Source organism: Mobula hypostoma, chromosome 9, assembly GCF_963921235.1.
Source record: "Mobula hypostoma chromosome 9, sMobHyp1.1, whole genome shotgun sequence".
In the NCBI taxonomy this organism is placed as follows: Eukaryota; Metazoa; Chordata; class Chondrichthyes; order Myliobatiformes; family Myliobatidae; genus Mobula; species Mobula hypostoma.
The window spans coordinates 90561095-90586687 of NC_086105.1; the positions used below are offsets into that span (position 1 = coordinate 90561095).

Genomic DNA, 25593 nt, shown 5'->3' on the forward strand with positions numbered 1-25593 from the left:
AATGATCAGTGGATGCACACTCCAAGTTCCCACTCTTGTCTCCCAAAATTCCATGTCTTAACTTTGTTTCACCCCACTTTTCCCAAAGGATGCAAACTTGCCGCCACCTGGTATTAGAGAAACGCATGCGCACAGAGTCTCGGTGACCTCAGGCAACGCCACACCTGAATCAGCGGATACACATGCGCAGAGCGCGCTGGCGACACAGGTGAGGTGGAGCTGTCGCTGGAGAGAGCCACCGGCAGGCCGACTCTTCTTCAAAATTATACGTAATATGTGAAAGAATCCTGAAGCACTCAATTAAAGTACTTAGTGTGTGTCTGTGATCACCTGCCCGACCGGGAAAAGGGACCAGGAAGCCACTGCTTGCCGTTGTTTGTCACTGCGATGTTGCGGAAACTCGGTTTAGAACGGGCGGCAGTTGACAGCAGCTCCTTCCGCACTTTGCACTGAACCTCCGACTGACTGAGCCGATTTAAAGGTTTGTTACTGCTCCCCGCTTTTTCATATATAAGTATTTATAACTTTATGTGCATTTTCGTTGATTTCCTGTAACTTTTATCCCGGTGTAGGAACCCAACAAGGAAGCACTGTTACATAGATTCAACGTGACACAACACCCAAGCTTGTCGCAGGGATAAACGCCTACCGTTTCCTTTTAATGAAAACTACCATAACACAAAATCAGAGCTGACGGAACTGATACAGTTCTGTCCTATTAAGATTTTCAATGTTTGAATGAGTTAAAGTAGAATTGTTGTTCTATGCAATGGACCGGGAAATTTAGTGTCCTGTGCTTGTTTATTGGAAATATATAAACCCACGACTTATCTGCTTCTGTCGAAGCATAACGATTCGGACAATACTGTGAGATCTAAATAGTTCTGTAATATCTGCTGAAAATTAGACATGAAGTTAATTAAAATAGATACATTCATCATTGTTTATGAGTGCAATGCTGTGCTTGTATTGACTGTCACTGTACCTGCACCGCCACGTTACACCTACACGCAGTGTGCTTGACAGCAGAGTGCTTTGTGATGTCCCGATACTGTGAAAGATCAGATCACCTTCAGGGACTGCTATTGATTAGGTAAGGCCATTCTTACTGGATAGGAAGCTAACTAATAGCAGAATTATCTGGTGTGGCTTCATTTATGCTTGCATTACAAATAATATAATTGTATTTTGTTGAATACATTTGCTTTAATTTGTGTTTCATTGTACTTCCTTTTAAACATTGACTAGATATCATTGAACAATTGGTATTGTTAGTTTGATGGGGAAACTGTCAATGTATTCTGCAAGTTACATTTTACATCAATAATTAATTCACTTTTGGCTGAGTAGGGCAAAGAATTGCTCTTCAGCTTGTTGGTGATTGATTTGGCTCAATGGTGCCACATTTGCTGGTGAATCAGAAAGTTATGAATTCAAGCTGAGACCAGGCATAATAAAAGATACTGATACTAACTACAGAATTGTGTCTGGTCACTGCACTAGACAAAACCATTCAGAGCACCATGTGTGCACTGGCAGTCTACCAGAAAAACTCTGTGGTTTTGCCCACCAGCCCTTTCATCGTGATCTTGCTCACCTGCTCCCACATCTATAGGCAGATAATGAATCATAAAATATAGGAGCAGAATTCACCCATCAACCCTGCTCTGCCATTCAACTGTGGCTGATTTTTAAAACTCCATTCTCCTGCCTTCTCCCTGTACCTCTTAATTCCTTTGCCCTTCAGGAGCATATCAAACTCTGCCTAAAATGACTTAGCGTCCACATCCTCTGGCAGAAGGAATTCCTCCTTGTCCCAGTTTTAAATAGATTAGCCCTTTATTCTGAGACAGTGTCTTTGGCTCCTAGACTTGTATACCAATGTGCAGGTACACTCTCGCCAGGCCTTAAAGTATCCAATAGGTTTTAATGAGATCCCCCCGCCTCCACCATCCTTCTGAAGCCCATCAAGTACAAGCCCAGAGACATCGGAAACACTTCTCATGCCTTTCATTCCTGGGATCATTCTTGTGAACCTCCTCTAGAAGCTTTCCAGTGCCAGCAAGTCTCTCCTTGCACCCAAAATTGTTCACGATATTCCAAATGCAGTCTGGCCAATGCTTTATATGGCATCAGCAGTGCACTTTTGCTTTTATATTCTAGTTTTCTCAAAATGAATGCTAACTTTGCATTTACCTTCTTGACAGCTAACTCAACCTGCAACTTAATCTTAGGGGAATTCTGAACTGGGACCCCTCCCCTACACATACACCACCAGTCCCTTTGTATCTATGCTTGTGCAAAGAAAAATGTCTTTTCACGATATTTGTGATTCCCTTCCCCTTTATTTTGTATCCATGGCGACTTGATCAGAAGAAAGAGCTTCCTACTGTCCACCCTCAGACCTCTCATGATTTTATATATTTTCATTAAATTTTTTTTTGGCTCTCTGTTTTAAGTAAACAGTACTTGCCTTCCTAATTTATTCTTGTATCTGAGTTTCTCATCTTTGTCACTGATTTTTTGGACATTCTGTAATGCCTCTGATATCCTTTTATATGGCACTCAGAACAGAACACTATTCCAGTTGGAGCCAGACATGTATTTTGTATAACTTCTCTTTATTTATGCTCAATGATTCAATTAATAAATCACAGAATTGTTTATGCCTTATTTATTCTTCCCATGGATTGCCTGCCACGTACCACCTGGAACATCTTTCTGTATCCCTTTGACAACAGTATTGCTTGTTCTCTAATCCATCATTTCGTATTTCTGTTCATCAAATTTCATCTGTCATGTGTTTGGGGGCGCGGTTCAATCTGTCAGTTTCTTTATATCTTGCTGCAGTCTATCCCTATTCTCTTTGCAGTGACTTATTTACCTTCAGACCTTTCAGTTTCCCAAGCATCTTCTCCCTACCAATAGCAAATACACTCACTTCTGCTCCCTGACATTCTCAGACTTCTAGCATACTGCTAGTGTCTTCTACTGTGAAGACTGATGCAAAATATTTATTCGGTTCATTCGCCATTTCTTTGTCTCCCATTACTACCTTTCCAGTGTCATTTTCCAGCATTCTGATACCCTCTCTTGTCAGGCAAATAAACTTGTTTGCTTGCTTTATATATCTGAAAAATATTTTGGTATTCTTTTTATATTATTAGCTAGCTTACTTTCATATTAGTTGCCTTCTGTTGGTTTTTAAAAGCTTCCCAATCCTCTAACTGCCCACTGTCCACTAATATTTTGTCCTTTTGTGTCCTTTCTTTTTTTTTTATGCTGTCTTTGACTATTCTTGTCAGCCATGGTTACCTCATACTTTCAAATACTACTTTGGGATGTATCTATCCTGCACCTTCCAAATTTCCCCCCAAAATTCTAGCCATTGCTGTCTGCCATCATCTCTGCTAGTGTCTCCTTCCAATCCAGTTCATAGAAACATAGAAAATAGGTGCAGGAGTAGGCCATTCGGCCCTTCGAGCCTGCACCACCATTCAGTATGATCATGGCTGATCATCCAACTCAGTACCCTGTACCAGCCTTCCCTCCATACCCCCTGATCCCTTTAGCCACAAGGGCCATATCTAACTCCCTCTTAAATATAGCCAATGAACTGGCCTCAACTGTTTCCTGTGGCAGAGAATTCCACAGATTCACCACTCTCTGTGTGAAGAAGTTTTTCCTAATCTCGGTCCTAAAAGGCTTCCCCTTTATTCTCAAACTGTGACCCCTCGTTCTGGACCTCCCCAACATCGGGAACAATCTTCCTGCATCTAGCCTGTCCAATCCCTTTAGGATTTTATACATTTCAATCAGATCCCCCCTCAATCTTCTAAATTCCAATGAGTATAAGCCTAGTTCATCCAGTCTTTCATCATATGAAAGTTCTGCCATCCCAGGAATCAATCTGGTGAACCTTCTTTGTACTCCCTCTATGGCAAGGATGTCTTTCCTCAGATTAGGGGACCAAAACTGCACACAATACTCCAGGTGTGGTCTCACCAAGGCCTTGTACAACTGCAGTAGTACCTCCCTGCTCCTGTACTTGAATCCTCTCGCTATAAATGCCAGCATACCATTCGCCTTTTTCACCACCTGCTGTACCTGTATGCCCACTTTCAATGCCTGGTGTATAATGACACCCAGGTCTCGTTGCACCTCCCCTTTTCCTAATCGGCCACCATTCAGATAATAATCTGTTTTCCTGTTTTTGCCACCAAAGTGGATAACTTCACATTTATCCACATTAAATTGCATCTGCCATGAATTTGCCCACTCACCTAACCTATCCAAGTCACTCTGCATCCTCTTAGCATCCTCCTCACAGCTAACACTGCCACCCAGCTTCGTGTCATCCGCAAACTTGGAGATGCTGCATTTAATTCCCTCATCCAAGTCATTAATATATATTGTAAACAACTGGGGTCCCAGCACTGAGCCTTGCGGTACCCCACTAGTCACCGCCTGCCATTCTGAAAAGGTCCCGTTTATTCCCACTCTGCTTCCTGTCTGCCAACCAATTCTCTATCCACATCAATACCTTACCCCCAATACCGTGTGCTTTAAGTTTGCACACTAATCTCCTGTGTGGGACCTTATCAAAAGCCTTTTGAAAATCCAAATTTCCCACATCCACTGGTTCTCCCCTATCCACTCTACTAGTTACATCCTCAAAAAATTCTATGAGATTCGTCAGACATGATTTTCCTTTCACAAATCCATGCTGACTTTGTCCGATGATTTCACCGCTTTCCAAGTGTGCTGTTATCACATCTTTGATAACTGACTCTAGCAGTTTCCCCACCACCGATGTTAGGCTAACCGGTCTATAATTCCCCGGTTTCTCTCTCCCTCCTTTTTTTAAAAAGTGGGGTTACATTAGCCACCCTCCAATCCTCAGGAACTAGTCCAGAATCTAAAGAGTTTTGAAAAATTATCACTAATGCATCCACTATTTCTTGGGCAACTTCCTTAAGTACTCTGGGATGCAGACCATCTGACCCTGAGGATTTATCTGCCTTTTATCCCTTCAATTTACCTAACACCACTTCCCTACTAACATGTATTTCCCTCAGTTCCTCCATCTCACTGGACCCTCTGTCCCCTACTATTTCCGGAAGATTATTTATGTCCTCCTTAGTGTAGACAGAACCAAAGTAATTATTCAATTGGTCTGCCATGTCCTTGCTCCCCATAATCAATTCACCTGTTTCTGTCTGTACGGGACCTACATTTGTCTTAACCAATCTTTTTCTTTTCACATATCTATAAAAGCTTTTACAGTCAGTTTTTTTCCCCTTCCTAATTAAGCCCTTTGTCCTCCTCTGCTGAACTCTGAATTTCTCCCAGTCCTCAGGTGAGCCACTTTTTCTGGCTAATTTGTATGCTTCTTCTTTGGAATTGATACTATCCCTAATTTCCCTTGTCAGCCACCGGTGCACTACCTTCCTTGATTTATTCTTTTGCCAAACTGGGATGAACAATTATTGTAGTTCATCCATGCGATCTTTAAATGCTTGCCATTGCATATCCACCGTCAACCCTTTAAGTGTCATTTGCCAGTCTATCTTAGCTAATTCACGTCTCATACCTTCAAAGTTACCCTACTTTAAGTTCAGAACCTTTGTTTCTGAATTAACTATGTCACTCTCCATCTTAATGAAGAATTCCACCATACTATGGTCACTCTTACCTAAGGGGCCTCTCATGACAAGATTGCTAATTTACCCTTCCTCATTGCTCAATAGCCAGTCTAGAATAGCCTGCTCTCTAGTTGGTTCCTCGACATGTTGGTTCAAAAAACCATCCCGCATATATTCCAAGAAATCCTCTTCCTCAGCACCCTTTCCAATTTGGTTCACCCAATCTACATGTAGATTGAAGTCACCCATTATAATTGCTGTTCCTTTATTGCACACATTTCTAATTTCCTGTTTAATACCATCCCCAACCTCACTACTACTGTTAGGTGGCCTGTACACAACTCCCACCAGCGTTTTCTGCCCCTTAGTGTTATGCAGCTCTACCCATATCGATTCCACATCCTCCTGGCTTATGTTCTTCCTTTCTATTGCGTTAATCTCCTCTCTAACCAGCGACACCACCCCACCTCCTTTTCTTTCATGTCTATCCCTCCTGAATATTGAATATCCCTGAATGTTGAGCTCCCATCCTTGGTCACCCTGGAGCCATGTCTCTGTGATCCCAACTATATCATATTCATTAATAACAATCTGCACTTTTAATTCATCCACCTTGTTACGAATGCTCCTTGCATTGACACACAAAGCCTTCAGGCGCGCTTTTACAACTCTCTTAGCCCTTATACAATTATGTTGAAAAGTGGCCCTTTTTGATGCTTGCCCTGGATTTGTCGGCCTGCCACTTTTACTTTTCACCTTACTACTTTTTGCTTCTACCCTCATTTTACACCCCTCTGTCTCTCTGCACTGGTTCCCATCCCCCTATTGTGAACTAACCTCCTCCCTTGTGCCTCAGTAATTCTCTTTACCTTACAGTAATATTGATACACCTCACTTATCTTCTCACTTTCAAACTCCAGGGTGAATTCCATCAAATTATGGTCATTGCTTCCAAGGGTTCATTTATCTTAAGCTCCCTAATCAAATCTGATTCATTACACAACACCCAATCCAGAATTGCCTTTTCCTTAGTGGACTCAACCACAAGCTGCTCTAAAAAGCCATCTCATTGGTATTCTACAAATTCCATCTCTTGGGATCCAGCACCTGCCTGGTTTTCCCATCTATCTGCATATTGAAATCCCCCCTGACTTTTGAAACATTGCCCTTTGACATGCCTTTTCCATCTCCCATTGTAATTTATATCCCACATTCTGCCTACTGTTCAAAGGCCTGTATTTAACTCCTTTCAGGGTCTTTATACCCTGCAGTTCCTTAACTCAACCCACAAGGTTTCTACACCTTCCTATCTGCTGTCACCTCTTTCTAAGAATTTGTTTTAATTTTTTACCAACAGAGCCATCCCACCCCCTCTGCATACCAGCCTGTCCTTGGATGTTGAACTCCAAACTATGATCTTCTTTCAGCCGCGACTCAGTGATACTCATAATGTCATACCTGCCAATCGCTAACTGCGCTACAAGTCCATCTACCTCCTACCTTTTTACTACAAATAAAGAAACAAATAATAAAAGTGCATTTACAACTCAAGTTTCAAAAATAAACAGTATAACACTGCATGATGAGACTTGGGTGGTGGAAGGAAGTTAAGTAGTCTTAAGGCCTGGGGGATAAAGCTGTCTCCCATGATTAAAAATTTTTGTTCTGATGCCTCCTGCCTGATGGTAGGGGAACAAAGAGATTTTTGGAATTGTGTACCATCTGCTCCTATCACTCCAGTTCCCATCACCCTGCCAAATTAGTTTAAATCCTCTCTAATAACTCTAGCAAACCTGCCCACAAGGATATGTGTTCCCCTTGGGTTCAGTGTAACCCATCCCTTTCTGCACGTCATACCTTCCCCAGGAGAGATCTCAATGACCCAGAAATCTGAAACCCTGCCTCCTGCACCAGTTCCTCAGCCACTCACTCATCTGTGCTATTATCCTATTCCTGCCCTGACTGGCATTTGAGTAATCCAGGGATGACTACCTTGGAGGCCCCGCTCTTCAGCCTCTTCCCTACCCCCCTATACTCACTGCACAGGACCTCTTCCTCCTTTCTACCGATGTCATTGGTGCCAATGCACACCACAACCTCTGGCTGCTCACCTATCACCTGAGAGGCAACGCTTTCATGGCCACAGAATCTCGTTAAGTATTGAGTCTTCTATCACCATCGGTCTACCTGACTTTACCCCTCCCAGTTGAACAACAGAGCTGGCCGCAGTGCCACTGGTCTGGCTGCTGCTGCTGTGCCCTGATAGGTAACACCCCCCCCCCACCCCCAGCAATATCCAAAGGGAATTGTTGCTGAAGGTAATGGCCACAGGGAGCCCTGCACTCACTGAAGGTAATGACTACGGGGAACCCTGCACTAACTCCTTGCAGGTAACTCCTGGTGGTCACCCATGTACTGTCTGAAACCTGCACTCTGGGTGTGACCACCTGAATAAAAGTCTCATCAAAGAGGACTTTAGTCTCCCGGATAGTCCTGAGTACGTCCAGCTCCAGTTTCTTGGCCTTGCCAGACAGGAGCCAAAGTTGGGCGCACTTCCTGCAGATGTAGTCATCAGGAATCCCACATTTTACAGGAGGAGCATTCCACTGCCTTAACTACCGTCCTGCTTATGCTTGTTCTAACTTTGGCTCTAACTTCTTAAGCTTAAGTCGTTCCAAACATCTCTGCACCCTTAGCCTCTGCCTTTTCTCACTGAAGCTTCAGTGGCTGATTCTCACAATGACCACTTCTCTTGCTTTTATTGACCCTTACTAAGTTACTACTAACCCAAGCAATCTCCCGCTTAGCAGACAATTCCCAACAGTCCCTGGTCACTTTTTAAATGGAGCATGTAAAATCCACAAGGAACTGTCTTCAACTCTCTCCGTGATCTTCTACTTAGCAGACATTTCCCAACAGGTTCCATTTGGTTTTTAAACGTGGCCCATAAAATCCACAAAGAATTGTGGATTTCTAGTATTTGTCTTTTACTGTGGAATTTCTCCATATTCCAACCAGATCTGTACCCACCAATGTGAAAGCATTAACACCCACACAATGGAGCCAAGTCTCCAGTTGCCCATTAAAAGAAACACCAGACAGATAGCTTCCTTTCCATGATACGGTTCATGGGCATTTCCAAAACAATCAAACTTGACAGCAGCTCTAATCTCATAGTTTGGAAATATGGATACTTTGTTATCGATTTTGTTCTGATTGAGACAAGCAGAAGGTAATTAGTTTAAAGGGCAAAAGTTAGGCCTTCTTCTGGAGAGGCAACTGGAAAATGTTGGCTTATTGAAGTGAGCTTGATATCTCAGTGTGTTATCCCCTGCAGAATTAGTGAATGCTTTGTGGCTCTCTCTAACACAGAATCAGTATGCTACAGTCATCAGTGCACACATCCCAACTGTAGAAGCTCCAGATTGCTCAATTAATATGTAGTGATTACATCAATGATTCATCATGCGGCACAATTGCCTTTTGTATGTCAGCTGAACCGGGCAAACATGCTTGGTTAATGGAAAATATAGCAGCAGCAGTACACACTGTATGTTGCAATCTCATTTTTAATTCATGAAATGTTTTTAACCACTTATACTTTTGAATTCATGCATGCTTTGCTTGGTTTTCAGTAAATGTCTGGTTTCAGATCAAGTAGGTCGATTGATAAGAAGCCAGGCAGAACCAAGTATTTCATGTAGAATCACAGAATGGGTACAGCATTCAGGCAACTGAGTCTGAACTGGCTTCATCTACAACTCTTGTTCCCCGTCCTCCCCATAGTCCTTTCTGTTCACCTCCCATTTGACTGCTACGACTGACTCTGCCTCTACTACACTGGCAGTGTTTTCTAGGTGCTAATCACTTGCCTTTTGAGAAAGGTTTTCCTTGTGTCACTTTTGTGCTTTATCCATTGAAGCCTTTCTGTCACAAACAAGTGAAGATCTGCAGACGCTGGAAATCAGAGTAACACACACAAAATGCTGGAGGAACTCAGCAGGCCAGGCAGCATCTGTGGAAAGAAGTACAGCTGACGTTTTGGGCCGAACACCACCTCCTGCCCTGCTGAATGGTGTCAGCCTAAAACATCGACTGTTTACTTTTTTCCATAGATGCTACCCAGCCTGCTGAGTTCCTCCAGTATTTTGTGTGAGTTACAAGTCTTTCTGTATCCCCTGGTCATGGCTGCTATGCTAACGGGAGCAGCTTCTTTCCACCAATCCTCACCATTATGACTTCAAGTATATCTATTAGATTTCCTTGCAATGTTATTTATCCTTAGAAGGACAATACTAACTTATCCAGTTTATCCATACTTTTAAGTCCCTCATCTCTGGAATAAATTTTTAAATCACTTCTGCACCTCAAAAAAAAACTTCCATATCTTTCCTGAAGTGTGACATCCAGACACAGATACAGTACTCCAGCAATGGCTGAACCAATATTCTATTGAAGTTCATCATGACTCCCTTACCCTTGTCCCCTACAACTTTGTTTCTACAACCTTGTATCATGAATGTCTTTTTAACACCTTCTCTGCCACTTTCCATGGATAACTACTCAATCTTTCTATGCCAGTTCCCATTTTGGATATTACTTCCTCTCATTAGATTGAAAATTGCTCTGAACCTATCAACACAAGCTGGCTGCGTACATTTGAAGGTAGTAACACCCTTTTGCACTGTTTATTTATTAATTTTACTGTACCTTGTAATTCAGATGTATTTCACTGTACTGCTGGTGTGAAGCAACAAATTTCACGACATATGTCAGTAGTAACAAATGAAATGAATTGATAAGCAATTTCAATTGTGCTTCCTCAACTGGCTTGTACATTTAAAAAAAAATCTCTTCTTGTAATACCTTTAGCTCCCAAGGCTTCCCAGGTTATTTACCAATGCAAGCCAATTTGATTGCTGGAAAATTCACACAAATCCAAAATCCAACCAAAGTAAAAACATGGTAAGCAGCATGACAATCAGCAAACAAGTAGTGTTGCCGTGACAACAGATGACTAAAAACAAAACAATGCTGCTTAATATGGGAATATTAGCCACAAAAAAACTGACATAACCTTACTGATGGTGTCATGAGATTCATGCCACAGTCAGAGGCAGCCAGTGCACTGGTGTTTTACCAAGGATGAGAAGGCTGCCAGAATTTCAGCTCCAGGTGATCTATTTGGATAATGGCTAGGATAAAGATTGATATAAAGCTGGTTCTAATTATCGTCAGGTCTGGACGGATGTTACTGAATGAGTTGGTAGTGGGATTTGCAGAAGACCTTGTCTTAAAAAAAAGCAAAAAAAATATAGACTGGTTCATTTAACACCTTTGAACAAGGAATGCAGGGGCTAGACATACAGCTGTGGGCCAAGCATTTTAATCCTAGCTTACCAGAAACCTACAGAAATTATAATGTAGGGACTTGTTCAGGTTTCAGCAGCCAGGTGAACACCAGTATGGATGTATTCAATTAGACCTGACTGAACAAAGGAATGTAGTAGATGTTGTCTGTGTGAATTTGCAGAAATGCTTGGGAATAAAAATAGAATGCAAAAGGCTGGTTAGGTAAAAAATGAAGCCAATAGCATTAAGAGGTCAGTAGCATGTATTTAAGATAAAAAAGGCAGAAAGCAGAGACCAGAATCCAGTAACTGGTTATTTTTCATTTGAGAGAACAGTATACGAAGATATTCTTCCGGGCAATGTTAGGGTTACTGCTTGTTGTAATAAATAGTAATGACTTAATCATGAGGATGCAGGGTAATGTTTTCAAATTTGCATGTTCAAAGCTTGACAATGTGGTAAACAGTAAGGAAAGTTATAGAGAAAGTTTAGTGTGACAGGATAGACATGAATCATTATAGAAATTTAATGCAGAACCAAGCGACATAATAGACTTTGGTAAATGGGTACAGTACAGAATAAATGACACACACAAAATGCTGGAGAAACTCAGCAGGCCAGGCAGCATTTATGGAAGAGTACAGTCGAAGTTTTGGGCTGAGACCCTTCAGCAGGACAGCCCGAAATGTCGACTGTACTCTTTTCCATAGATGCTGCCTGGCCTGCCGAGTTCCTCCAGCATTTTGTGTGAGTTGCTCAGATTTCCAGCAGCTGCAGATTTTCTCTTGTTTGAGACAGAATAAATGATGCAGAGTGAAAAGACTCTGGAAGAATGTGTGCAGAAACTCTGCAAAATTCATGCCCTGAGGAAATTGGTGCATAATCCATATGAACGGAGCAGCAAGGTGAAGCCTGAACTGGATCTCTGATACAGTGAGGTGGTGGCTGGCTCTACCCACATCAGCTCCGTAGTGGGTATTGCAGCCTCACAGTTTGAGTAGCTCTACTCCAAGCCTTAAATTCTTAAATTCCCTCAACTATAATCTCACCACTCTGCTTACTTAAGAGAAACCTTGCCTGTCTCCTTGATCAATTCCCTTATGTCTTTTTGTGTACTTAGCTTGAAAATGTCATGAAGAGATGCACTTTCTTAGAAAGAACAAATAACAGAGTGAGTGACACATTTCAAAAGGGCATACAGAAACAGTCACCTGGAAATTCAATATGTGCACAGAAATTCTGGAAAATTAGCACCTTTGGCAGTTTTAGTACATTAACTTGCATCTATATACCATCGGTATTGTCTGTTTAAAAGGATGTTTAGTTTGTTTGGTGTAAAGCTGATTTTGCTTTCTTCTGTGTGCACAGATGAACAGCAGTAGAAGCCCATCCCCTACTGGAGTGCCAACAGCTGCGTTACTCACCTTTGTTGCTTCCAATGCAACACCTGCAAACAAATCTCGATCTGTAAGCACATTGCAGAAGATAGCTCCCAGCAATTTCACTGCACACCAACAAAGAATTTTCTTGGAGACTCCAAGTGCACAAGCAATTTCTGGGATTTGTGTTTGGGCAGCATTACTTGTAACATTTCATCAGGTGAGTTTGGGGTTGCCTTTGCATAGAATTACACTGGATTACAGCACTACCACCCACCAATCAGCACAACTGGTCCATGTTGGTGTCTAAACGTTCACCCTTTTTCATCATTCACGACCTCATCTCACTCAATCTATGTGTCCTTCTAATCCTTATTTAATGGGTTTATTGACCCTTAAGTACAGTTGTTATCTGCTTCAAGTGCTCCCCATGAGAGTAACTATCACATTCTAACCACTCCCAGGTGAAAAAGGTTTCTTCTAGCTCTTTGTCTGATCTATTAGTGATCATTATACAGTGTATTTATGGGCCATGATCTTGCTTCTTCTGTCAAATGCAAACGTCTTCATATTTACCTTTTTAAACTCTTCTGTGATCTTAGAGATTGTAGTAAGATCACTCTGTATTTTTCCATAGCTGGAGAAATTTGCACCATTTTGCCTCATCTTTCTTCACAGGCCAGTTCCATTATCTTGTCTTAATCCTATTTTCATCCTCACCAGAAGCACATTAACTTCTTATAATCTGGAGACCTGAATGGTTTGTGAGTAATGGTGGAAGAATTATAGAATGATGTGGTTAAGAAAGTGGTTGTCCAGTTAATTATGGCTGCATTAGCTTTTAGGCAGGTCTATCCTGTTAACCCCTTTCCATTACTTAAGCCCCCCCCCATCCCAGAGTATTCTAAATCATTTGCCCATCAAATGTGTTTAATTTTAGTATTGAATGTTGTTGTGAAATCTTCTAAACCCTCTCAATGAAGTTTCTCTCAAATTATGAAAGCTCACCAAAGATACAAAAAGACCCCATTTGTTTCCTCCTATATTTTTTTGATTTAATTCTCTGTCCACTGCATAATGCCCATTGGCAATTGGAAGCAGTTTTTTTGTACTTCATTGATCAAAGCTACTTTGAACACTTCCATAAAATGATCTCTTTTGCTGGGAATTATGGGCACTTTTAATGCTTCAGATCATTGTTTTTGCATATTTGTGGTTTTTGTTCTAACTGCAGAGTCCTGCATATAATGAATCAATAAGAGACCTTTAGAAATGCTAAAATTAGGCATTTTGTTCACTTCCGCAAACTCCAGCACCACTGTAAAGATACATATATTTACATACACTACACTGCTTTGAAAAGAATGATTCACATGTTCGCATTGTTTACAGATTTATTAACAACAGACTTTGAAGTCTCTTTGATCTTCTCAAAGGAACCTGTGTTATTGGTGGTATATCCTGTTTTTGACTTGAAGGTATCATTTCTTGAGCCAAAGCAATAGAATTTTGTGTAATCTCTTTCAGACCTTTGGATGTGCTCTTGCACATACTTTCTTCTAATACTGCTTCTTATTTTTAAAATATACCACTACTCTAGTATCCCAATTCCAAAAGTCATACTTGTTTGAAATTCATACACAATTTCCAAGAAGTTACTTAAATTGCCTCTGTCTGTGACTATTTTACTTTCATTGTTGTTTTGACTGCCTCTCTTCAAATCTCTTTTAACATTTGGTTGAACTGAGCTTCTGCACCATTATTAATCCATCTGTATAACCTGCGGAATGTGGCATTGTCCCGTAGTTATCAACAGTTTACTAATCATTGTTAAATTCCAGCAGCATTACAGTTTGTATATCATTGTAAATTCCAGCAGCATTATAATACCTGTTTCTTTAGTGTTCACTGACTTCACCACTGCGTCATTTGATGCTGGAAGATGTGGGGAAGCAAGTGAATGCTTCAAACAATTTGTTTTGTAAAATGTTCAGATAGAAATGAACATAATTGAGCACGGGTATCTGAGTCAAGTTATACTGCTGAATCATGACAAAAGAAAATTGATCTTAATTCATTGCCAGTACACTCTACGGTAGTGCAGAATTCAACATATTTCACTTCTGTCCAACTATCTATTAGTACTGAGAAGTCTATAGTCCCTCCTCACCAGAATCAATGGGTACTCTGACCAAAGATATTGTTGCCCATTTCCAACTCTGACAAGTTGTCTTTGGTGATTTAGCTCCGCAGTCTTGACAAACAATAAACTTGTCTTTGGCATAGAAATCTATTTCAAACCAATAAACAGAACTTTGTCAGTTGTCTGCACGGAGTCCTATAAAGTTTTACCTTCTCAATACTGTTGGTATGGTATGTGTCCTGTTTAACACAACCTTGTTCTATTGATGACTACTCATTGTGCAGTCATGTCTTTATCTGGACATTTCTCGTTTTCCTTCAGTAATTGATGACAATTGATTGGCAACAACATCTCCTCCATGATCTCCGTCAGCACAGGTTCACCACAAGGCTGGGTGCTTAGTTTTACACTTATGGCTGTGTGGCTAAGCACAGCTCCAATGCCATGTTTAAGTTTGTTGATGATATTGTAGGCCAAATCAAAGCTGGTGACGAATCAGCATACATGAGGGAGATCGAAAATCTCACTGAGTGGTGCCCCTACAACAACTCAGTCAATGTCAGCAAGACCACGGAACTGATTATTGACTTTAGGAGGAGGAAACTGGAGGTCTATGAGCCAGTGGAGAGGGTTAGCAACTTTAAATTCCTCAGTGTTATCATTTCAAAGGACCTGTCTTGGGCAGGTAAGTACAATTATGAAGAATGCACAGCAGCATTTCTATTTCCATAGGAGTTTGCGAAGATTCAGCATTACATCTAAAACTTTGGCTAACTTCTATAGATGTGGGGTGAAGAGAATATTGACTGGTTACATATGTAACCATCAATGCCCTTGAATGGAAAATCCTACATAAGTTAATCAATATGGCTCAATCCATCATGGTAAAGCTCTCCCCACCACTGAGCACATTTACACAGAGCGCTATCACAGGAAAGCAGCATCCGTCATCAGGGACCCCCACCACCCAGGACATGCTCTCTTCTCACTGCTGCCATCAGGAAGTAGGTACTCAGGACTCAGGACTCACGACATTTAGTTCAGGAACAGTTGTTACCCATCAACCAAAAGGAATAACTTCACTCAGCTTCACTTGCCTCATCATTGATATGTTCCCTCAACCTCTGGACTCACTTTCAAGGACTTTTCATCTCATGGTCTCAACATTTGATGTTTGTTTGTTTATTTATTTGTTTATTTTTATTTCTTTTGTATTTACACAGTTTGCTGTCTTTTGCACACTAGTTACTGCCCTGTTGGTGCAGTTTTTCATTGATTCTATTATGGTTATTGGATTTATCGAGTATGCCCACAAGAAAATGAATCTCAGGGTTGTATAGTGACATATACTCTGATAATACATGCACTTTGAACTTTCACAATTGGTGTCAATCCTCTTGCCAGATTTGACAAAAAACCCATTGTTGTGCTGCACTCTGCCTTAGAAGGACTTGGGCTTTCTTCCATTTTTCCTTTGACTTGTTACAGAACCATTGCATCTACATTTTACACAAGATAAACTGCTTTTGGTACAAGCATAAACTTGCTTCTTTTGAGCTTTGTTATTGAACACTTACTCTTACCTGAAGATTTTGTTTCGTATTTGTGACTTATAATACATCATTTTGATGGTGTCAGTTGTAAGTGTTGACAAAAATCTATTATTTCCCTTCTGAACTGTCATCCTCCATTGCAGTATCTGTTAAATTCACTGGAGGAAAGAGTTATTCCGAATGAAAAGAGCCACAGCGACCAAGCCCCCTAGTTAATATACCTTTCTCTTTGGTTGCGATCCAGGTCATTTGGTTTCCAATCATGACAATGGAATGTCTGGGGAATGTAAATTTAGCCATTTTATTTATGCAAGTTATGATAAATAGAAATAACTAATTTGTATGCTCTCTGGACATTCCAAGCCACTTCAGAAACAATTAAAATTATCTTAAGTGCTGTTCAGCAGTGTGTAGACAAACTTGTTGCTCAATTTGTGCGTAACAAGGTAGTGCAAGCTATAAGAATTATGAACCTTGCAGAAATAAAATGACTAATCAACTGGGAAAAAGAAGCAAAATGAAAGGTCCCGACTTGAAATACTAGCTGTTTCCCTTCCCACATATGCTGCCTGACCTGCTGAGTATTTCTAGAATTTGCTGCTTTTATTTGAAAAGAAACGTTGTTCTGTTTTGTGACGATTGATAAAGTTTGTCCAGAAGACAATGTGATTAGTCGGGTGTTTGTCCTTGCCGTTGTTTCTGAGCAGTGTGTACGACAGTCGGCTCAGCACACCTCCTGGAGGTCAGATGTGTGGTAACTTCTACTTTGAAAAAGGCACATTTGACAACTTCATGCCAAAGAAACAACTTTATCTCGAACTTCAAAACGTTACGTATATACAGAGGGTTTCACAACCCGTACAGTGTGACAGGAACACTATGTACACGAGGGCCACCAGAAGAACAACAAACGGAAGTAGACCCCACCCTCCCGATATCCTAATTAGTATTAACTTACTTCTAATTACACTCACATTACAACACTTCTCCCCCTTTAAAATCCAACATCCCCAAATGTAAAATACTAGGAAATAAAAAAACAGTGGTGTTATTAACTTGCATACCCCTGAAAACTTATACTAGTACCTTAGCAACAGTTTACCAATACAAAACATCCGGAAAACGTGACAGATTCAACATTCAATCTAACAACACAAAATAAACTGTCCCGTCAAAGGTTCAGTCTGTCAGAAGGTTTATGAGTGCGCTCTGATCTGTGCACTACCCCCAGTGACCCAGCAGGCACCACTGGTGAGGGTGTTTTGGGTGGATCTGGTGTTGGGGGCATGAGAGGGGTCTGTGTGTCTGCGTGAGAATGTCCATCCTCTTCAGGGGACTCCTACCCCTCTGCCAGAGTCTCGCCCTCTGGCAAAGTCATTGGTGGACATGCTTCCACTGTAGTCTGTCTCACAAATGGAAATTCCATGGAACTGTCTGCCTCTGAGCCAGTATCATGACGCAGATGCACATGGTCCTGATGTCTGCGGAACACACGCCCACCAGTCAGCTTAACAACATAGGAGACGGGACCACTCTGCTTAAGAATAACCCCAGGAAGCTATTGCTGATTGTTTCTCACATAGACATTGTCATCCGGTTTTAACTGTCTCTCTCGTGAATGTTGATTATGTCCCTCCTTCTGCTTTTCCTGCTTTCTCTCCACTTTCATCTTCATGGCCGGGCGCAGCAGGTCCAATCTTGACTTGGCTACGCCCCATCAGCATCTCTGCTGGAGTGCAGGCAGTCGTAGTCTGTGGCGTGAGGCGATATTTAAACAGGAAACGTGAAAGCCGCATGCTAAGAGAGTCCCCTGTCATCCGCTTCAGACCTGCCTTCACTGTCTGAACAGCCCGCTCAGCCAAACCATTTGAGGCTGGGTGGAAAGGGGCTGTCTGAATGTGATGAATGCCATTCTGCTGTATGAACTCACTGAACAGTTCACTCGTGAACGTCGGGCCATTATCTGTCACCAGAGTGTCAGGTAGCCCGTGGACTGCAAACATTTGCCTGTGTTTGTCTATGGTTGAGGGGGCTGTGATGTTGCTCATGATGTGAGCTTTGATCCATTTAGAATGCGCATCTACCATGACAAGAAACATCTGCCCCGTAAAAGGGCCAGCAGAGTCCAAATGTAGCCTAGACCAGGGATGGTCTGGCCACTCCCATGGGTGCAAAGGAGCTGGTGGTGGCATATTCTGATTAGTCTGACATTGCATGCATGATTTTACCTTGTCTCCAGATCCTGATCCATTCCTGGATCTCGCAAGGCTTTTCATTTGAGACACTCCTGGGTGAGCCTCATGAATTTCCTCCACAATCTGTGAACGGCCGGGGGAGGGACAATGACCCTGACTCTCCCCAGAAAATGCAGCCATCCTGCAGACTGAGTTCTGTCTTGCGTTTGGCATAAGGCCTCAGTTCCTCTCTTTCCACGACTCCAGGCCAACCTTGTAAAAGAAAAGTCTTGACTTGGGACAGGACAGGGTCCCTCTCTGTCCACTGCTTGATCTGGGTTGCCTTTACAGGTGTCTCTGACAACCTCTCTAATGTAAACACAGTCTCTGGAGGCACATGTGTAGTAACAGGTGTCTCAGGTAAAGGTAGTCGACTCAGTGCATTTGCATTATTCCCACCCACTCTGTACACTATAGTGTACTGGTAGGCTGACAAGGTAAGAGCCCAATGCTGTATCCTGGCTGAGGCTAGTGGTGGGATGCCTCTAGTCTCACTGAACAGGCTCATCAGTGGTTTGTGGTCTGTATAAATTGTAAATGCACGTCCATAAAGGTACTGATGAAAGCGTTTGACTGCAAAAACAATGGCCAGACCTTCTTTGTCTAGCTGTGAATATCCCCTCTCTGCAGCTGTCAGGGTACGTGAAGCAAAACCGATAGGCTTCTCTGAACGGTCCTCCATTACATGCGAGAGAACTGCCCTGACTCCATAGGGCGAGGCATCACATGCAAGGGTGATCTCCTTGTCTGGGTCATAGTGAACAAGCAGCTTCGCTGAGTGGAGAAATTCTTTCACTTCCTTGAAGGCTTTCTCCTGCTCTTCACCCCACTGCCACTTAGTGTCATTGTGAAGCAGCTTATACAGTGGGGTCAAAACCCTTGAGAAGTCCGGAAGAAACTTGCCATAATAATTCACTATGCCCAAAAATAATCTGAGTTCTGTGACAGTCTTAGGGCTTGGGGCTGCCTTAATAGCTCTCACTTTGTCCTCCACCAGGGCAAAGCCCCTCAGTTGTGATCTTGTGTCCCAGGTAAGTCACACTCAATGCTAGGAACACACATTTTCCATGTTTCAACCGTAGCCCTGCGTCTGAGAGCCTCTTCAGCACCCATTCTAAGTTAGCCAGATGCTCTGCCTCCGTAGCCCCCGTGATCAAAATACCATCAAGGTACACTGCTACGTGCAGAATCCCCTGCAGCAAAGTGTCCATTGTCCTTTGGAAAATGGCAGGGCTGGATGCCACTCCAAACACCAGGCGATTGTACTTGAATAATCTCCTGTGCATATTAATTGTGACGTACTCCTTTGAATCCTCGTCGAGCAGCAGCTGTTGGTAGGCATGGCTCATGTCCAGCTTTGTGAACAGCTTACCCCCTGACAAGGTCGCAAACAGGTCATCCACCCGTGGCAATGGGTACTCCTCCAGCCTAGAGACCTGATTCACCGTCAGCTTATAATCCCCACATATCTTCACTGTTTTGTTGGCCTTCAAAACTGGAACAATGGGAGACACCCACCTTGAAAACTGGACGGGCTCAATAATGCCCAGCCTCTGTAAGCATTCCAGCTCCTCCTCGACGTTGTCTTTCATAGCAAAGGGCATCGACCTGGGCTTAAAAAAACATGGTGTAGCCTCAGGGTCGACATGGAGTTTCACTGTCACGCCCTTCAGTGTGCCCAGCTCGTCCCTGAAAACGTCACTGTACCACTGCAGAATGTCCTCCATCATGCGTACAAACTTAATTTCATGCCAGTTTAGCCGGATTTTGTGAAGCCAATCGCGACCCAAAAGACTGGGCCCCCTGCCCTTAGCTATCACTAGCCTGGCTTCAGCCTTCTGACTCCCAGCTGAAATGTCCACATATAACACCCCTAAATGAGGTATGGGCTGCCCCGTATAGGTCCTAAGTTTGAGCTTTGATGGTCTAATGGGAGGCAGGTTGGACCCCCATGTCCTTCTGTAGGTCTGCTCACTAATGACTGATGCAGTAGCCCCTGAATCAATCTCAAACTTAATGTCCTTTCCCCTGACAGTGACTGTGGCATAATATGGTTCAGGTGGTTCCTCATCTGTTTCCACTCCAAACATGTTGTAGGCACACGCTGCCTCTTCATCTGCTTCTTCTAGATGGTGCGTGGGTGTGTGGGTGCCTGAGCCTGTTGAGCTTTCCCCCGCCCAGGCTTAACTTTACCCTCTGAACTTCTGCACTTTTTAGCTAAATGCCCCTTTTTGCTACAAGCATGGCAGACAGAGTCTTTGAATTTGCAATATCTGCATAGTGCGTCCCTCCGCACCAGAAACATTCCACCCGCTTTGCCTGCTTACCAGTCTCCCTCCTGACTTGGTGCACTGCCGCTGACTGAGACCTGATATCCTTAACATTGTTAGCAGCCATCTCCATGTCTTGGGCAATCTCTAAGGCTTTCTTGAAAGTCAACGGTGGGGTTTCCCCTAACAGGCAGCATTGTATGTCAGCATTATTAATGCCGCATACCAATCTATCACGGAGCACTTCTTCCAACACCGCTCCAAAATCACAATGCTCTGACAGCTGCCGAAGCTCAGCCACAAAATTGGCCACAGACTGACCTGGCATCCTGAAACGGCTGTGAAACTTGCATCATTGGACTATCATGGAAGGTTTTGGATTGAAATAGTTCCCCACAAGTTTCACTAGATCATCAAATGGAACTTCCCCCGGTTTCCGCGGTGCGGCTAAATTCCTTATTAACTTCTAAGTCTTTGCCCCACACACACTCAGGAGAATAGAGCACTTCTTAGCCTCCTAAGTAATTCCATTAGCACAGAAAAAGTGTCCCAACCTTTCCTCATACTCCGGCCAGTCCTCAACTTCTTCCAGGAATTCACAGATAGTTCCAAACGTAGCCATATTGAACGCGAAAACTCCCATTTGAAAAATGTGCCGATACGTTCACAAAACCATCCCACCTTCGTCGCCAAAAATCTGTAGTAACTTCTACTTTGAAAAAAGCACACTCGACAACTTCATGCCAAAGAAACAACTTTATCTTGAACTTCAAAACGTTACGTATATACAGAGGGTTTCACAACCCGTACGGCGTGACAGGAACACTATGTGCACGAGGGCCACCGGAAGAACAACAAACGGAAGTAGACCCCCCCCCCCCCGATGTCCTAATTAGTATTAACTTACTTTTAATTACACTCACATTACAACAAGGCGTGTGTGAGCAGTGTGTACAGCAGTTGGCTCAGCATTGAAGGGCAGCCATGTTGAGGACCTTAGAGAGGGAGGAGAGGTTCTGCATTCTGACTAACTGACTTCTGTTGGTTAGGAAGTCTAACAGTAGTATATTTAGATCAAGGAGTAGAGGTTTGTTCACCGAATGCTGAAATCCAGAAACAGGATTCTGACATAAGTGTCCTTGTTTTCTATGAGTGTCAGGGCCAGGTGCATGACAGATGCTATGGCATCTTTTGTAGAATGGGTCTGTCAGTAAGCACATTGGTGAGGGTCCACTGTGGCAGAAATGGAGTTTTTGATGTGTGTCATTGCTAGCCATTCAAAGGATTTCATGATGGTTGGTGCCTGTGCCGTGGGCAGTAGTTACTTAGCTCTGAAGGTGTAGAGTTCTTGGGTACAGGGATGATGGTGGCTGATTTGAAGCATGTGGGATGGATGAGTGAATGGAATGATTAATTATACAAACTATGCAATGAAATTCTCCCAAAAGGTAGTGCTAAATGTGTCCTCCCCCCTCCCCCGTTCTGCATTATTTAATTTCATCTATTCAATATATTCTTCTATAAACATACAAATCAGGAGTAGGCCACTCAACCCCTGTGTTTGCTCGATCACTCAGTACGATGATGGATGATCGATTGTAAGCTCAACTGTGCATTCCTGCTTACCAGCTCAAGCCATTCACCTTGTTTATCTAGAATAGGTGGCACCAGGAGCACCTGCATGGCCTCTGCTTTGCCTGCTTTTCATCAGTTTCGTGGATCCTACATCGGTAATGCTCCCAGACTCTTTCTGCACTGACGACTACATTGGTGCTGCTTCCTGCACCCGTGCTGAGCTCATCAATTTCATTACCTTTGCATCCAACTTCTACCCTGTCCTTAAATTTACTTTGTCCATATTTAACACCTCTCTCCTCTTTCTTGATCTCCATCTCCAATTCTGGAGATAGGCTGTTTACTAATGTATTATAAACCTATTGACTCTCATAGCCATCTTGACTACAGCTCTCCCACCCTGTCACTTGTAAAAATGCTATTCCCTTTTCTCATTTCCTCAGTCTCTGTTACGTCTGTTCTCAGGATGAAGCTTTCCGTTACAAAACATCTGGGATATCCTGCTCCTTTAAAGAATGGGATTTCCCTTCCTCAAGATGCTACCCTCATCGCATCTCCTTCATTTCCCAAATATCCGTCATCATCCCATCTTCTCATTGCCATAAATGGGATGGAGTTCCTATTGTGCTTCCTTACGACCCCACGATCCTCCACATCCAGCACATCATTCGCCACATTTTCTGCCATCTTCAATAGGACCCTACCACTAAGCACATCTTTCCCTCCCCCACCCCACCCCTCACTCTTTGCCTTTCACTCTCTCAGTGATTCCCTTGTCCACTTGTCCCTCCTGCTACACCTGCCTCACCACCATTCATGGTCCCAAACATCCTCTCAGGTCATTCTCTCCCTTCTTTCTCTGTTATTTCTCCATTCTAACTCCCTTCTTACCCCTTCCATTCTCCTCACCTGTCCAGCACCACCTCGGGGTGCCCCCCTCCTACTCCTTCTCTTTCTCCCATGGTTCATTCTACACTCCAGATTCGGGCTTCAGCCTTTTAAATTTATCCACCTGCCACCTCCCATCTTCTCTGTTCATTACCCCCCACCTATCCACCTTCCCACTCACCTGGCATTACCTATGGCCTCCTTCACCTACCCCCACCTTCCTATTCTAGTTTCTTCCCTCTCCCTTTCCAGTCCTGATGAAGAATCTTGTTCTGAAACTCTTTATTCCCCTCCCTAGATGCTGCCTGAGCTGCAGAGTTCCTTCAACATTTTTTGTGTTGTTCATCTGGAATCTATTTCCTCTTCCTTAACTTTTTAAAAGACTATACTTCTTCTATTCTTTAAGGAAGTGACTTCCAAAGACTCAAGATCCTCTAAGAGAAAAATGTTTCCCTCATCTCTCTTAAACTCGTGACCTCTTATTTTTAAGGTTACCCATCTATTACCAGGCTCACCACAAGACATTCAATGTACATGCAGTCGGGAGTTCTCAGGATCTAAAACAAAAGCAGAAATGGATGGAAAATCACTAAGGAAATCAGGCAGCATCTGTGAAATAAAACAATGCTTTAGGTCAGAAATCTTCAGCAGAACCTCAGTATCCTGTATGTTACCATCACATCACTCCTCACTTATCTAAACATAGAACATAGAAATCTGCAGCCCATTACAGGCCCTTCAGCCCACAATGTTGTGCTGACCGTGTAACCTAGTCTAGAAACTGCCTAGAATTCCCCTAGTTCATAACCCTCTATTTTTCTAAGCTCCATGTACCTATCTAAGAGTCTCTTAAAAGACCCTATTGTATCCGCCTCTACCACCCTCGCCGGCAGTGCATTCCACGCACCCACCACTCCGTGTGAAAATGCGTTCCCCGCACCCACCATTCTATAAGTTACAATGAGAAATATATTAAAATAGTGCAAAAAAAGAACAAAATAGAGAATAGGTAGTGTTCATGGAATTGGTAGTGTACCAGCAGTTATGGTTGAAGTGACAATAAAAGCGACTTGACTTGACTTGACTTGAAAGGAATTAATAAGATAGAGGTAAGGACATGGTTTCCACTGGTCGGTGAGACTGGAACTAGGGAAATGGCCTCAAGATTCTGGTGAATAAATTTAGGACTGAAATAAGCTGAAACTGCTTTTCCCAGAGAGTAGTGAATCTGTGGAGTTCTCTGTCCAGGAATGCAGTAGGGCTTATCTCAATGTCATTGTGTGTGTACATGATAAAGAACTTCAGTTCCTAGTGACTCATGGATACAGTCCAAGCTTTCCAACCTTTGTTCATAACACAACCCACCCATTTCAGATATCAGATTAATAAACTTCCTCCAACTGTTTACAATGCAGTAACAGTTTTCTGAGAAAAGGAGACCAGTTTTGGATTCTGTTAGATTTCCTGATTGTGTTTGCAAAGTTTTTCCACTAACCGTTAATTGCTCACCGTTTTAGCATTTGGGCAATACAGCATTGACATGTGGCCAGCATTGACTTGGCTTTGCACTTTGCTCCAGTCTAGTTACCTCCAACTTCAAATCAAACAAAAACTGCTGGGCAAGTTGTGAGTGATGCTAGTGGAACTGGATCCTGTCACAATCACAGGGACATTAGAGGAAATGGCTGGAGGGTGATTTTTATTTTTTTTAAAAAGGGTTGTAGAAACTAAGCATTACTGTTGGGCATAAAATATTGGAATGCTATTCAGTAAGTCAGGCAGCATCTGCAGAAGGGTTTACAGAGTTAACATTTCATCAAGTCTTCAAATTGAACTGTTAACTCTACTTTTCTTTTCACAGATGCTGCTTAATCTGAGTGTTTCCAGTATGTTCCTATTTTTCTATCTAATTTCCAATATTTGTAATTATTTCAGGTTTCATTGAGCAATCTCATTATTACATCAATAAAAATAAATCGAATTAGTCCAAAGTGCATTTGAATTCCTGGTTATCTCCAGCAGGGCTGTTAATCATTAGCTCAGCACCAATGACCATCTGTCTATCAACACACCCTGGCAGATTCTCCTTTGGAAACAAAATGCCAAGCTAAACTAAAGCAGAAGATCAGCTTGTCACTTCTTGCTATAAATCTGATCTGCAATTCTCCCCTCCCATTAGTTTTAAAGTGTACACAGTTGTGATAAAGTTTCAAAGCCCACAGAATCAGAATCAGATTTATTATCATTGATTATGTAAAAGTTGTTGTTTGTAGCAACAATACATTGCAAAAGCATAAAATTACTGTGACACAAACACAAACAACTAAGTAGCACAAAAAAAAAGGAATAATGAGTGGTGTTCTGGAACTGTTCAGAAATCTGGCAGAGAGGAAGAAGCTGTTCTTGGGGGAGCCATGAAGCTTTAGAGTGAACTGAATGATCTTGTTCTTGAGTTTTAAATAGCTGAAGTCTGTGAGGAGAGTGAGCAATTACAGGAAGCTGTATTGCTTCCTAGAATGTTGCAACCAAGGACTATGTTCCATGGCAGCAGAGG

At 42.5% G+C, this 25593-nt stretch overlaps 1 protein-coding gene across 2 annotated transcripts in view; it reads left to right on the plus strand.

Moving 5' to 3' along the window:
* The first annotated feature begins 202 nt into the window (after positions 1–202).
* The window catches only part of tmem184a (transmembrane protein 184a), a 99473-nt gene continuing 74082 nt past the window's right edge, over positions 203–25593 (plus strand). The window contains exons 1-3 of one of the 2 annotated variants that reach the window (XM_063058652.1): positions 203–481; positions 573–1093; positions 12366–12596. In XM_063058652.1, the coding sequence (XP_062914722.1) occupies positions 12366–12596 (231 nt within the window). In that variant the 5' untranslated portion in view covers positions 203–481; positions 573–1093. The remainder of the gene's footprint in view (positions 482–572; positions 1094–12365; positions 12597–25593) is intronic. The other variant, XM_063058651.1, reaches the window with a different exon arrangement.